The sequence below is a fragment of the Rana temporaria genome, chromosome 10 (assembly GCF_905171775.1).
Source record: "Rana temporaria chromosome 10, aRanTem1.1, whole genome shotgun sequence".
NCBI lineage: Eukaryota > Metazoa > Chordata > Amphibia > Anura > Ranidae > Rana > Rana temporaria.
Window position 1 is genome coordinate 136843579 of NC_053498.1, and position 14288 is coordinate 136857866.

Below are 14288 nucleotides of genomic sequence, written 5' to 3' on the forward strand. Positions count from 1 at the left end.
TTTTAAGGGTGAACGGCTTTTCGGGGCGTCTCCGGATGACATCAAAGATGCCACGGGAGGTAAGGACACTCTGCTCCCACAATCGGGTAAGGAGCCTCGCCGTAGGCAGGGGCCCTCCTTTACCGCTCCCCAAGCTGTTTTTTTCATCCGCCCGGTGCGTCAGGTAAACGTTTCCAAGGCGCTAAGGCGCCCACTAAAGGGCAGAAGCGCCCCTGGTTCTGCAAGCCTGCTTCCACGTGAAGGTCTGCCCCCGCCCGTCTCTCGGGTGGGGGGCCGGCTTCGCGGCATGGTGGAGGTCTTTTCTTTCCGACCGCTGGGTTTGCGAAGTAGTTTCCTTGGGGTACAAGATGGTTTCTCTCTTGTCCACCAAACAGATTTTTTCCTTCCAACCTCCAGCTTCCTCCGGTCGTCGGGAGGCCCTGTTTGGGGCTGTTCAGGATCTGCTGGTCAGGGGAGTGATCGTACCGGTTCCTTTACTGGAACGGTTTCAGGGGTTTTACTCCAATCTGTTTGTAGTCCCCAAAAAGGAAGGGGTCCGTCCAATCCTGGATCTCAAGGCCCTCAACTGTTTTGTCAAAGTGCAAAAGTTCTGGATGGAGTCGGTTCGCTCTGTAGTGGCGGCACTCCATCAGGGGGATTTTCTGGTGTCCTTGGATATCCAGGAAGGACACGTACTTGCATATCCCCATATGTGCAAAGCACAAGAGATTTTTGCGGTCGGGGAGGACCACTTTCAATTTGTGACCCTCCCTTTCGGCCTGGCTTCGGCGCCAAGGGTTTTCACCAAGGTGCTCGCTCCGATTCTGGCCCTGCTGATGCAGCGCAGGATCGCTATTGTAGGATACCCGGACGACCTTCTGAGAGCTTCTTCAAGCTCAGAATTAGAGGTGGATGTGTATCACCTGCCAGACCCTCTGGGAATTCGGTTGGCTGCTAAATGTCCAGAAGTCAGTTTTGGTCCTTCTCAGCATCTGGAATACCTGAGGGTTGGTCCTGGATTCCTCGGAGGCAAGAGTTTTCCTTCCCACGGAGAAACTACAGACACTGCAATCTGCGGTGCAGCGGTTGGCGACCCAGAAGTGGTCGTCTCTTCGCTTTTGCATGCGAGTTCTGGGTCTGATGATGGCCTCCTTCGAGGCGGTTCCGTATGCTCAATTCCACACGAGTGTTAGAGAGAAATTCTGTCACATTGGGACAAGCTCCCTTCGTCTCTGGATTACCAAGTCCGTGTGAATCGCCTGGTCAGGTCCTCCCCTAGTGTGGTGGCTGACATCCCCGTTACTTCAGGCCGGGAAGTCGTTCCTGCCGTACCACTGGACGGTGGTCACCACGGATGCCATCCTCTCCAGCTGGAGGGGGGGGGGGGGCAGTCTGGGGTGTTCAGTCATCCCAGGGGCGCTGGACTCGGGAGGAGTCCTGCCTGCTGATCAATGTTCTGAAACTCCGGGTGATCAGGCTGTGCCCTCTCCAAGTGGTCTCTGAGACTGCAGGGTCGCCCGGTCAGGATTCAGTCGGACAACGCCACGGTTGTGGTGTATGTCAATCAAGGGGGCACACCGAGCTCGGCTGCAGCGGCAGAAGTCGCTCACATCCTCCGGTGGGCCGAAAAGAACGTTCCGGCTCTTTCGGCCGTGTACATTCCAGGGGTACAGAACTGGCAGGCCGACTACCTAAGTCTCCAAACGGTAGACCAGGGGTCTCCAAACTTTCTAAACAAAGGGCCATTTTTTTGTCCTTCAGACTTTAGAGGGGCCGGACTGTGGCCAGCAGGAGTGGAAATTTTGCTTTTAGTAAGAGTAAACATCGCCACAATTGGTATAAGGGAAGCAATAGTGCCCCATCGTTTGTATCGGTGTCAATGGGAGAAATGGTGCCCTATTGTTGGTGTAAACTGTCAGAATAGTGTATCGTATCAGTGGATGGAATAATGCCCCAAGGGCCAGATAAAGGCAAGCAAAGGGCCACAGTTTGGAGACCACTGCGCTAGACCAAGGAGAATGGTCACTACACCCGGATGTGTTTCAGAATCTGTGTCTGAAATGGGGCACTCCAGACGTGGATCTTCTGGCGTCCCTTCTCAATCGGAAGTTGTCACGGTTCGTGGCCAGGTCAAGAGACCCGTGGGCAGACGCTTTGGTGACTCCGTGGGATCACTAATGCCTAATCTACGCCTTCCCTCTGAAGCTTCTTCCTCGTCTGCCGCACAGAGTGGGAGCCGAGGGGATACCAACAATCCTAATCGCTCCGGATTGGCCTCGCCGTCCCTGGTACGCAGATCTGGTGCGTCTGGTGGCAGATGTTCCTTGGCGCCTGCCTCCACGAGAGGATCTTCTGTCGCGGGGTCTTATCTTTCACCCTGCTTTACAGTCGTTGGCTTTAACGGCGTGGCTATTGAAAGCCAGGTGCTGAAGGATCGAGGCCTGTCGGACTCTGTGATCTCTGCCATGCTGCGGGCGCGTAAGTCTACTTCATGGAAGATTTACCAACTTAAGTGGAAGGCTTGCATCTCTGTGTGAGGAGATGAATTGGCACCCCCGTACATACGTGATGTCCCGGATTCTGCTGTTCTTACAGCGTGGAGTGGATCAGGCTCTCGCCTTAAAGCGGGGGTTTACCCAAAAATAAATTTTTAACATTGCATTCAGCCGAGTTGTCCTAATGACAATCGGCTTTTTTTTTTTTTTTTATCCCTGTACATACCGTATTTTCAGCGCCGCTTCCGGGTATGTCTTCTGCGGGACTGGGCGTTCCTAATTGACAGGCTTTCGACCGTCGCATACTGCGCGTCACGAGTTGCCGAAAGAAGCTGAACGTCGGTGCGTCTCTATACGGCGCCTGCGCACCGACGTTTGGCTTCTTTCGTCAACTCGTGACGCGCAGTATGCGACGGTCGAAAGACCCCCACCTGGGTACATCCCACTCTTTAAAACATCCAGCCTCCCCCTGGGAGGTGCTGTACTGAGAGAAGTGTTTTAACACTTGAAGTGCCGTTTTTCTGCCTAGTCTCTCCTGAAAGGAAGGATATATAACCCTAATTTAGGGTCAATGCTGCTGTGTCCGTCCATGAACTCAGAGGAATGGATTTTACTGTGAGTACAAAAATCCTATTTTTCTTTTTTTACATTCAACTGTCTATACGAAAGCAGGTCCGGAGGGGGCACAGATCTGTCATCCACTTGCTCCACTCTACAGGGGATCGTTGGACAGATGTCTCATAAAGTTTGTCTTGTCCTCTGTACTCACCAGTGGTGTTTTTTTTTTTTTTTTTTTTTTTTTTTTTTTTTTTTTACAGACCCGCCGGACAGCTAAATGGCTTTCCTGTGAAATGGTGAAGGATGGGCACAAGGTAGTATTGCTAAGTGGAGAACTTTCAGTGACAGAGCGAGCCTGTGCTATACAGTACTTCCGCGAGGGCAAAGTCAAGGTCTTGATCACCACAAATGTCTGCGCTCGAGGTAAATTGTTCAAGCGGCTCAACTCCCTTCTTCCACCAGCTCAGCTAATCCCACCTCCTCCGAGAATTGACTCTGGAGCTCAGCTCATCCTGCTGCCCCCCCTCCATGCAGTAACTCAGCAGTTCAGTTCAACCAGCTTAATTTTCCAAGCAGAAGTTACCCAGTAGCTCACCTTAGTGGTACCAAGTCCTAAGCTTTACCACACACCATCTACACTCAAAAACCCTGATTTGAGGAAAACCCCATTTTTTTGACACAAAATATATAAGTAAAGCCATCAGTAAAGGTTTTACTCTGCATAGCTTGTGCCTCAAAGTGTGTCTTTGTGGTTCCTTCTGTGCTGTATATAACTTTTGTCAGCCTGATATCACTATTGTAATTTTTTTCATTTTAGGAATAGATGTGGAACAGGTGTCAATCGTCATCAATTTTCACCTGCCAGTGAACATGGATGGTCAGGTTGACTTTGAGACCTACCTGCACCGTATTGGCCGCACTGGAAGATTTGGAAAGAAGGGCATCGCCATTACACTAATTGAGAAACATTACTTCGACATGCTGCGTGACATAGAAGACTATTTTCGTGAGTGGTCCTTCATATTTCATATATTAAACAGTTTTTTTCCATTTAACCATTTGCTTACTGGGCTTTTAAATGTTATATATATTTTGTTATAAAATTTTGCAAACAGGTAATTTTTCTCCCTTATTGATGTGCGCTGGTGGGCGGCACTGGTGGGGGCACAGATGAGGCAGAATTGCCTCTTCCTCTTCTGGACCGATGTCCCTTGCACATAAGCTGGGGGTCGGCTTTTTTTCTCATGCTGTCAGTGCGAGGAGAACAAAAAAATTACCAAGCTTTTGTTTTAAGTCACGTGATCAGCTGTCATTGGCTGGTCACGTGGTAAGGGGAAAGGATCGGATCTGCGATCACCCGAGTCTCAGTGACTCTATGATCACAGCACGCGCCGTAGGGGAGCTTGTCTATTGATGGCCTCGAGGCAATTGAGGTCTGCATTGTGGCCGTCATTTGTCATGCAAAAACTGAATCGGTTGGAAAATATTTCCTCCCTCCCCAATCGGGTGTAAGCTAATCACCACTTCTTTGGCACACAAAGCCTTTTGAATCAACTGTGACCAGCTGTGGTCATTTTGATTAGCTCAGTATGAAAAGGGCTTTCCTGGAGCATTTCAGTCCTCAACTATGGGTGACAAAGCACTGTCAAAATATCTCCCAGATAAAGATAGGAGTTAAATACAAAAAAGATCAAAGCCGAATGTCTAGAAGCACAGTGTAGTCTATTAAGATGTGGAAGGTATTTAATAGAACAGACACCCACTGGATCAGGATGTCTCCAAACTGGATGAAAGGGCCTGCAGGAAACTGGTCAGAGTACAGTTTATATAGTCTGCAGGATCTGTTTGGCAGGAATAATTTTTTTGTATGACTGAAAAGTCCAATGCACATGATACAAATGCAAAAATGGAACTCCTAGGCCAGTGACGGTGAACTTTGGCACCCCAGATGTTTTGGAACTACATTTCCCATGATGCTCAACTACACTGCAGAGTGCATGAGCATCATGGGAAATGTAGTTCCAAAACATCTGAGGTGCCACTGCCAAGGTTCACCATCACTGTCCTAGGCCAATGAAGTCACTTATTACATTCTCATTTCAGATACAAGTATTAAGAGGCTGGACACCGGGGATGTTTTTCAACTTGAGACGTTTTTGCCGGCCGGATTCTGAGCTCATAAGAACAAAGTATTCAAGTAGAAAACCTTTGCACTTAAGTTTGTACAGAAGGATATTGGTTAGATCCATCTTCATACCGATTGATACAAATCGATTTCTGCACCTACCAGCCATAAAGATGCCCAGTTCTGCACCAGGAAAGATATGAATCTTTTTGTTACTGACCTCACTATAGGCGTGTTTTTCTCCCCTTTTTTTGTATGTTTGTTCTTTTTACAATGCACGAAAAAAAACTTAAAATGCAAGTGTCAAAAAAAAAAAAAAAATTGCAGCTGCACATTTGCCGTTTCTTTAAATGAGCACTATATTAACACTGTAGAAATCACCTTTTTGTTTATAAAATGCACTTTGTTTTCTATGGTTTAAATATTTCAGATTTTTGTATTATGTAAATGGTGCATATTGACGTAATTTCAGCAAAATGTGGTGTTGGGGCATTAAAGGGGTTGTAAAGGTAAACAAAAATCCCCTTAATGGCTTCCTTTACCTTAGTGCAGTCCTCCTTCACTTACCTCATCCTTCTATTTTGATTTTAAATGTCCTTATTTCTTCTGAGAAATCCTCACTTCCTGTTCTTCTGTCTGTAACTCCACACAGTAATGCAAGGCTTTTTCTTTGGCGTGGAGTGTTGTGCTCACCCCCCTCCCTTGAGGGGGCAAGCAGGAGAGTCAGGACCCCCACTAACACACAGCTCCTTTCTCTATCTGCAATGTAGAGCGTCCTGCTCGCCCCCTCAAGGGAGGGGCAAGCACGACACCAGGAAGAAAGCCTCGCATTACTGTGTGGAGTTACAGACAGAAGAACAGGAAGTGAGGATTTCTCAGAAGAAATAAGGACATTTAAAAGCAAAATGGAAGGATGAGGTAAGTGAAGGAGGACTGCACTAAGGTAGAGGAAGATATTTAGGGGATTTTTTTTTTTTTTTTTAACCTTTGCAACCCCTTTTAAAATTCAAGTGTCAAAAAAAAAATTGCAGCTGCATGTGTGCGGTTTGGTTAAATGAGCACTATATATGTTAACACTGTAGAAATCACTCATTTGTTTATAAAATGCACTTTTTTCTACAATTTGAATATTTCTGATTTTTGTATTCTGTAAATAGTGCACATTTTTTTTTCAGCAAAATGTGGTGTTGGTTGTGGTGTTAAAGTTTTAAGAAATGATTTCACTGGTTTCTGAACCAACTGTGTTTGTTTTTTTAAGACCTCTTTTGCACCCTACATTAGATTAAGTGGTGCTGATGTCTTGTGGAATGTTGGCCGCTCTTCCCTGGTCAGGTGACAATATTCGGGCCTAGCGATGAACATGGACCTGAAAATTGCCTCATGCTTCTCCATGGCCACAAGTGCTGGGTATTGGCATAGTGTAGTAGCGTGAAATGGCTGGCATGCGAGTATAAAAGGTTTGCTCTTCTCAGACACTGTCACGTTGTCCAGAGAATTTATTTATCCAGGTAATTAACTAACTAATGTGTTACCAGTTGCCAAAACCGGTAGAATAGAGTGAATACTTTAAGTGCTATTGATACTGCAGTAACTCAATGGAGCTAAAAGATGTCAAATTTGTCAGTTCATGGTTTGCACATTCTCAAATCCTTCAGTAAATGGGCCTAGTTTTGCCAAGCCGGTGTAGCCCGAAATAGCCCTACGGTTGGCTCATCTGTGTTCTAGGCTGTACATTTCAAACCAATGATGTAAATTGTGTGGAAAGCCTGACTTGTATCAAAGTTTGCTTTTATGTAAAGTGTTTTTTTTTTTATGTGCAGTTTAAATATTTTAATGATAAATACGTGTTGCTTACTATACCATTGATCAGACCACTTTTTTGGTGTAAAAAATTAAACATTGGTTAAAGTTTACTGACTGTTTCATTTTAGCAGTGTGGATTATTCTAAATCCAGAGTGCCTGTCTAAAAGCCAGACATTCGTACCATATTTTGTTTATGGATTTTTACACAGCCTTCTATGTTTATCCATGTTCTGACTACCTGCCTAATATTGAGTAGGTTCCCCTGTTTGCGGCCTCAACAGGTCAGGGCTGTTTTTTTTGGATCTGATGGTGCCAGATACCACAGCATATTTTCAAAGTGTCACTAAACACACAACTGTAAAATCAGTCCATATATGCAGTAAAGCATGCTTGTTACATTCACTGGAACCCAAAGGGTAAGGCCTCTTTCACACGGGGCGGATCAGTAATGATCTGCCCCGTGCACCTCCGCTTGCTCAGTGGGGATGGCTCCGTTGAGCAGGGACCGCCCTGTCTTTTCTCTCCTCTCCCCTATGGAGGGATTGGATGAACACGTACCGTATGTCTGTGTTCAGCCGATCCGCCAGACGGATGGGAAAGTAGTTTTTCCTCTGTCACACTTTGGTGGATCAGATGTCAGCGGGCATGTCACCGCTGACATCCGCGGCTCCATAGAGGAGCACGGAGCTCCCGTACAGGTCCGCAAAAAAAAAAAAAACTGACAAGCAGACCTGTACGCTCAATGTAAAAGAGCCCTTAATCCTCTGCATTGTGTAAAAAGGCTTTTTGATCTTGTCTTCACACATCCTCCCTGCACAAGTCTGGATAGGATAAAGGTTTTTGGAGTCGGGCTGCACAGGCTCAGTTTGGTGTGTATTGTTAAGGGTCCCCTCCTTGGATGAGGTGCATGTGTTCAGCACAGGACCAACTTCTGCAGCCTCATAAGCTCAGTATGAAAACTCCTCCAAGCCTGCCATTTACTGCTGAGACAGTATTTAATAGTTTATATTTATTAAAATTGCATTCAGTAACCAGGACTGCAACATTTATCCTCATAACACGTTATAGGAAGCAACCTCATGGCTAACATAGGATAGAAAAACATTACTAAGTCAGCAGGACCAGATGGCTTGCCATTATGTCGTCTTTTTAAGAACAGTCTACTGTGGTACCAGCTGATTAGAAGCCAATGTAGCATCAATATTTATCCCAAGGATTTGGACCAGTTAGCCTAACATCAATATTTGGCAAACTCTTGGAGGGGATAAGGGACTAAATCATTCATGAAGAATATTTCTTGCCAAGCCAATTTTTTTAACCTTCTGAGAGGAGGTAAGCTGCCATCTAGATAAAGAATGCCCGCCAGATGTGTATCTGGATTTTGCTAAAGCATTTGATAGAATTCCCCCATAAATGTTTACTGTACAAACTAAAGTCTGTCAGCATGGACCAAATGGGTGAGTACATGGGTTGAACACTGGCTACAAGGGCAAGTTCAGAGGGTGGTGATAAATAGGGAGCACTCAGAATTGTCTGAAAAGTTGGGTCATCCAGGGTTCTGTCCTGGGACCAATCCTACTTAATTCATACATGACCTGGAGGATGGGGGATAAATGGCTTAATCTTATTATTTACAGACAATGTTAAGCCGGGGCACTAATGTCTCTGCAGGATGTGGAAACCTTGTAAGAAGATCTGAACAAATTAATGGAGTGGGCAACTACATGGTAAATTAAGATTAATGTAAAGTAATGCATTTGGTTGGCAAAAACATGAATGCAATCTACTCCCTGGGGAGGATGATTCTCTAGAGCAGTGGCCATCAACCGTGTCCTCAGGACCCACTAACTTGCCAGGTTTGCAAAATAACTAAAATACTTGACATTTGCTGCTCAGTGATTGTAGTATTCTAGTCTGCATCTCCCCAAGGTAATACATAACATTTTGCCTGTTAGTGGGCCTTGAGGGCTGGGTTGATGACCACTGCTCTAGAGGAATCTAGGATGGAAAAGACATGAGGGTCTGAGTAGATGATAGGTTCAGCAAAGGCATACAATTCCAAGCAAAATATTGGCATACGTTACAAAGGGGAATTAACTCCAGAGATAAAACAATCATTCTCCCACTCTACAAGACTATGGTCTGGCTGTACCTTGAGTATGCTATCCAGTTCTGGGCTCCGGTCCTCAGGATAGACTTGCTGTAACTGTACAGAGAAGCACAACAAAGCTAATTAAGGGACTGGAGAATCCAGCGATGGGAAAAGACAGCAAGTGCGGAACTTCTTTGTCTCTGGAGAAGAGACACTTGAGAGGGGATATGATTTTAAATGTACAAATACCAGACCGGTGACCCCACAATTGGGTGAAAAGTAATTTTTTTTTAAAATACATGGCCATTCACTAAAATTAGAAGAGAAGTGGTTTTAACCTTAAACTGTGCAGAGAGTGGTAAGTATGTGGAAATCTCTTCCATAGCTGGTGGTTTCAGCAAGAAGCCTAGATCAGTTTTTTTTTTTTTTTTTTTTTTAATTAGGCACCTGAACGACCACAACATACAGGGATATACAATGTAATACTGTCATAAAGCACACAGGTTGGACTCGTCTTTTTTAACTTCACCAACTATCTAATACGCATGACCAGGGATCCTCAAACTACACATCCCATGAGGCATTGTGAAACTCTGACATTCACAGGCATGATGGGAATTGTAGTTCCTGAACAACTGGAGGGCCGTAGTTTGAAGACCCATGCACTTGACCTTTTAAATGAGCAAAAAGATATTGCTGATAGGTGTATATGCCATCAGTTGGTAGAAACCAAAAAGTCTATATACCTCCTTTGTGGTAATTTCATTACCTGTTGACCTGACTTAACAGTTTAGGCCATTGTAATGTCCGACGTGGACTGTGGGGATAGGTAGAACTAACTATGAAGTCTAGTTCAAACCTTATATATTGTTACTGGTTATGCTGTCTGATTAGGTGACAAAAGCATTATTGTAATTGTATAATCACAGGACACATAGGTTAATAATCATTACTACTTGGGTGATGGCTCCCACCTGCAGACGGATAGACACTGGTCAAGAATTCCTGCACAACTTCTACCACCTCAACTAGGCTTCATCTTTGTTCAATTATCCTTTAGATCAGTGGTTGGGGGGGCCAGATGTGGCCTTTGCCATTCACTGATACCAACAAAGGGGCACAATTCTTCCCAATGACACCAAAGATGGGACACAATTTCAATAACACCAATGGTGGGGGACCATTCCTTCCAAAGACACCAACATGGGGTATAATTACTCCCAGTGACAGGACACAATTCCTACCAAATACACCAACGGTGGGACATAATTCCTGTCACTGACACCAAAGATGGGACATTGTTTAAACCAACTTTTTCTACTGATGGCCACAGTCCGGTCTCCCTAAAGCAGGGGTGTCAAACTGGCAGCCCTCCAGCTGTTGCAAAACTACAAGTCCCATGAGGCATTGCAAGGCTAACAGTTACAAGCATGACTCCCACAGACAGAGGCATACAAGCATGACTCCCACAGACAGAGGCATGATGGGACTTTAGTTTAGTTTCAGAACAGCTAGAGGGCCTCCAGTTTGACACTCCTGCCTAGGGTTGTCCCGATACCACTTTTTTAGGACCGAGTACAAGTACCGATACTTTTTTTCAAGTAGTCGCCGATACCGATACTTTTTTTAAATGTGTCCCCAAATGCAGCCATGTCCCCCACATATGCAGCCATGTCCCTCTAGCCATGTCCCCCACATATGCAGCCATGTCCCTCTAGCCATGTCCCTCACATATGCAGCCATGTCCCTCTAGCCATGTCCCTCACATATGCAGCCATGTCCCTCTAGCCATGTCCCTCACATATGCAGCCATGTCCCTCACATATGCAGCCATGTCCCTCACATATGCAGCCATGTCCCTCACATATGCAGCCATGTCCCTCACATATGCAGCCATGTCCCTCACATATGCAGCCATGTCCCTCACATATGCAGCAATGTCCCTCACATATGCAGCAATGTCCCTCTAGCCATGTCCCTCACATATGCAGCAATGTCCCTCGATGCGGCAAGGGGGGGGGAAGTATTCTATTTAGGTATCGGGGGTATTTGCGCGAGTACGAGTACTCCCGCAAATACTCGGTATCGGTCCCGATACTGGTATCGGTATCTGGACAACCCTACTCCTGCCCTAAAGTTTTAAAGGAGAGTAAACTGGCCCTTTGTATAATAAGTTTGGAGACTCCCAGCTTTAAATGATGGAAGGACCTGTGTCTTTGAAGATCTCTTATGTGCTCTGTTCTCAGAGATGGCATCCAGATCGCTCTCTGGCAAGTGGGTGAGGGGAGAGTACTCAGACTGCATACAAGAGCATAGACAGCCTGTAACATAAGCCCAATCCTGCTGCTGGTAGAGGTTCTATACAGGGCCATTGCAGTGAAGGGCCTGCAGAGCACTCGTGCCATGACCGGTGAGGGTGGGTCTATTGGTGCGTACTTGTGATTGACGAGGTGGCTTCTCTAAATACTGGAAGGACTTGGGTTGTGTCTGGGAAGTGGTTGAGGCACAATCTAGTGGGGGTAGCGTACTGCCAGTTATAGCTGGTCTCTGTACACAGAACATGTGAATCTTGGCCAGCACAGTGTAAGATACTATTCCTGTCTCCAGCCCTCCTTCAGTTGCAGGAAGAACAGCTTTGCACTTTACCAACTCCCTGCACAGCAAGTTTTTGGTCGTATTCCCTGGCACTGAGTTGATCTGGCATAGCCGACACCTCTCTCAGCTGAATGGCTACTTCCTTCAGGATTCACAAGTTATTTAACAATAAGCAAGTCAAAGTGGATTTGATTTAAAACACTAGTATAAAAAAAAAAAAAAAAAAGGCATGATTTAAATAATTTTTTTTAACCACTTGCCAACTGACCACAGTACATATACTGCGGCTCTATTGCGTGAAATTACTTCCCTGCACTTAATTCCGTGCAATAGCCAGCAGGGGCGCGGTCTGATTGGCCAGAGGAGGAGCCAATCAAAGGGTGCAGCGGATGCGATCACTCCCCAGAAAGACAGGATGGCGGTTTGCAGATGTAAACAAGGCAGATTGCCATCCTGTCAGGTATGAACAGAGTGATCTTGTGTTCCTGCTATACAGGAATGCGGATCTCTCTGTTCATACAGCGAGTCCATCCCCCACACAGTAAGCAAGCACCTCCTAGGGACACACTTAACCCTTTGATCACCTCTGATGTTAACCCCTTCCCTGCCAGTCTCATTAATACAGTAACAAAACAGATTATAGCGCAGCGCACACATGCAAAAATGACATTTATCCTGCAAGGCTAGTTAAAGAGGGGGTTCACCCAAAACAACATTTTTTAACATTGTCATTCTGACAACTCGGCTGAATGTAATCAGGTGTTTTTTATTTTATCGCCGTACATACTGTATTTTCACCGCCACTTCCGGGTAGGTCTTCTGCGGGACTGGGCATTCCTAATTGATTGACAGGCTTCCGACCATCGCATACAGCATGTCAGCAGTTGCCGAATATACTGTAGGTGTCACGCCCATGCAAACGGTGGCTCACAGAGCTGCACAGATGTGAACCTAGCCGCCTAATAGGGCAGATAAAATTGCATTCTGATAAAAAAATCACAGGCAAAATGTAGCCAACACATTTTGAGGGTACAAGAGCGCCCCCCTTGTAAGGGCTTGATTGACAGTTATCAAAGTGAACTGGACCTACAATGGTAATTTTCCAGGGTGGATAACAAGCACAGGCCTTGGCAGCAGCACCACTTTTTCAACCAACTTTTGTTGAAGAGCCTGAAAATGGTCAACCGAAAAGTCCCTGCACCCAAAAAGATGCAGGCGTCGTGTGGGTGTCAGAGGTGGCATTTGGACAAATTCAGCCCCCTACCAGGCAATTTATGCAATCTGTGTAGTGAAGCTTGGTATTTCTTTTTTTTTTCTTTCAACCCAGTGGGCTGAAGAAAAACCTGAGGCACTCGCTGTACCAAACTATGCAAAGTTCGAACACAATAGCTCAGCAGGAAGTTTGTTGTACTGCACCCCCGCCACCAGAACAGATCGCCCCGATCCTCTTTTTCTGGTGTCCCTCACTGGTGCTCTGTAGGGGCACAACGGATTTAAAAAACTCACGGATTGGATCATTCCTCGAGTCATGAATCGCATCATTTTTCGGATTGGAAAAAATAAATTCTCCCCCACTGTAATATCCACACCCCCCCCCCCACTGTAATATCCACATCTCTCCCCTCCCCCACTGTAATATCCACATCCCCCCCACTGTAGTGGCGTCACTAGGGATGGTGTCACCTGGTGCAAAAAAAAAAAAAAAGTGGTGTCACCCCACCAACTATAGTCCCCCCTTGGTACAGACAACCCCCACCTCAGACCCTCCCCAGCAGTACACACCCCCCCCTCCTCTGTACAGACACCCCCCCCCGGTGCTATAGGCAGTAACCGACACCCCCCAGTAATAAAATACATCAACCCCCCCTCAGTGCAGACACCCCCACAGTAGTAAAAGATAGCATCACCCCCCAGTAGTACAGACAGTAACCCCTCAGTGCAGACCCCCAGTCCCCCTTACAGACCTCAGACATCTGTGTGTCCCACGAGTGCGGGCTCCTCCTCTGTGGCTGTAAACAGAGGAGGGCCGCGGCCTTTCCTAATGCTATGGCGGCGATCCACAGATCACATAATGTGCCGATCCGAAGGGGGTGATCCGTTGCACCACTAGTGCTCTGGGCTCCAAGATGTGACCAGTTATAGTATGATCTACTAGCAGAAGGAAAGGTTCAAAATTTCTATAAATATATAACTAGAAATAGAAAAGGATCCATGATTTGTCATTTTTAACCCCATGACAGACAGTACATATTGGATAACTTAGCGTTTTATTTTGCATCGCAGGCAGATTACAAAAGGATGTCGGCACACATATACAAAGTCAAATTGCCAAGCATGGTTAAATCTTTACATTGAAGCAGCATTATACAGAGTTATGTACAGAGAGACGCAATGCTTAAAGCTAAAATTCCAGATATTCAGCTTTAAAAGCACACATGGGAGACAATTTAAGAAAATCATGGCTTCTGCTTATTAAAGCCTCTTATGCCATATATTTCCATCTTTTACTTTGATTGGACTGAGCCTCTTGGTGAAGACAGACTACGATTTTGCCTTCGTTGCACTGGAGACTCTACTTTCCACTGTCTGGGTTGTGGTGCCCTAAAAAAATAAATAAAAAAAAATTAGATATGTTCTGCA

The 14288-nt window shown here is 45.8% G+C and overlaps 2 protein-coding genes across 3 annotated transcripts in view; one reads left to right on the forward strand and one right to left on the reverse strand.

Annotated features, from left to right (window-relative positions):
* LOC120915663 (ATP-dependent RNA helicase DDX25-like) overlaps nt 1-5357 on the forward strand; it is a 38699-nt gene extending 33342 nt beyond the window's left edge. The window contains exons 10-12 of the mRNA XM_040326357.1: nt 3293-3455; nt 3850-4038; nt 5136-5357. Of these exons, the coding sequence (XP_040182291.1) occupies nt 3293-3455; nt 3850-4038; nt 5136-5206 (423 nt within the window). The 3' untranslated portion in view covers nt 5207-5357. The remainder of the gene's footprint in view (nt 1-3292; nt 3456-3849; nt 4039-5135) is intronic.
* An 8539-nt stretch (nt 5358-13896) lies between these two features.
* The window catches only part of NCAPD3 (non-SMC condensin II complex subunit D3), a 63897-nt gene continuing 63505 nt past the window's right edge, over nt 13897-14288 (reverse strand). For both annotated transcript variants that reach the window (XM_040326360.1, XM_040326359.1), the window contains one exon: nt 13897-14249. In XM_040326360.1, the coding sequence (XP_040182294.1) occupies nt 14153-14249 (97 nt within the window). In that variant the 3' untranslated portion in view covers nt 13897-14152. The remainder of the gene's footprint in view (nt 14250-14288) is intronic.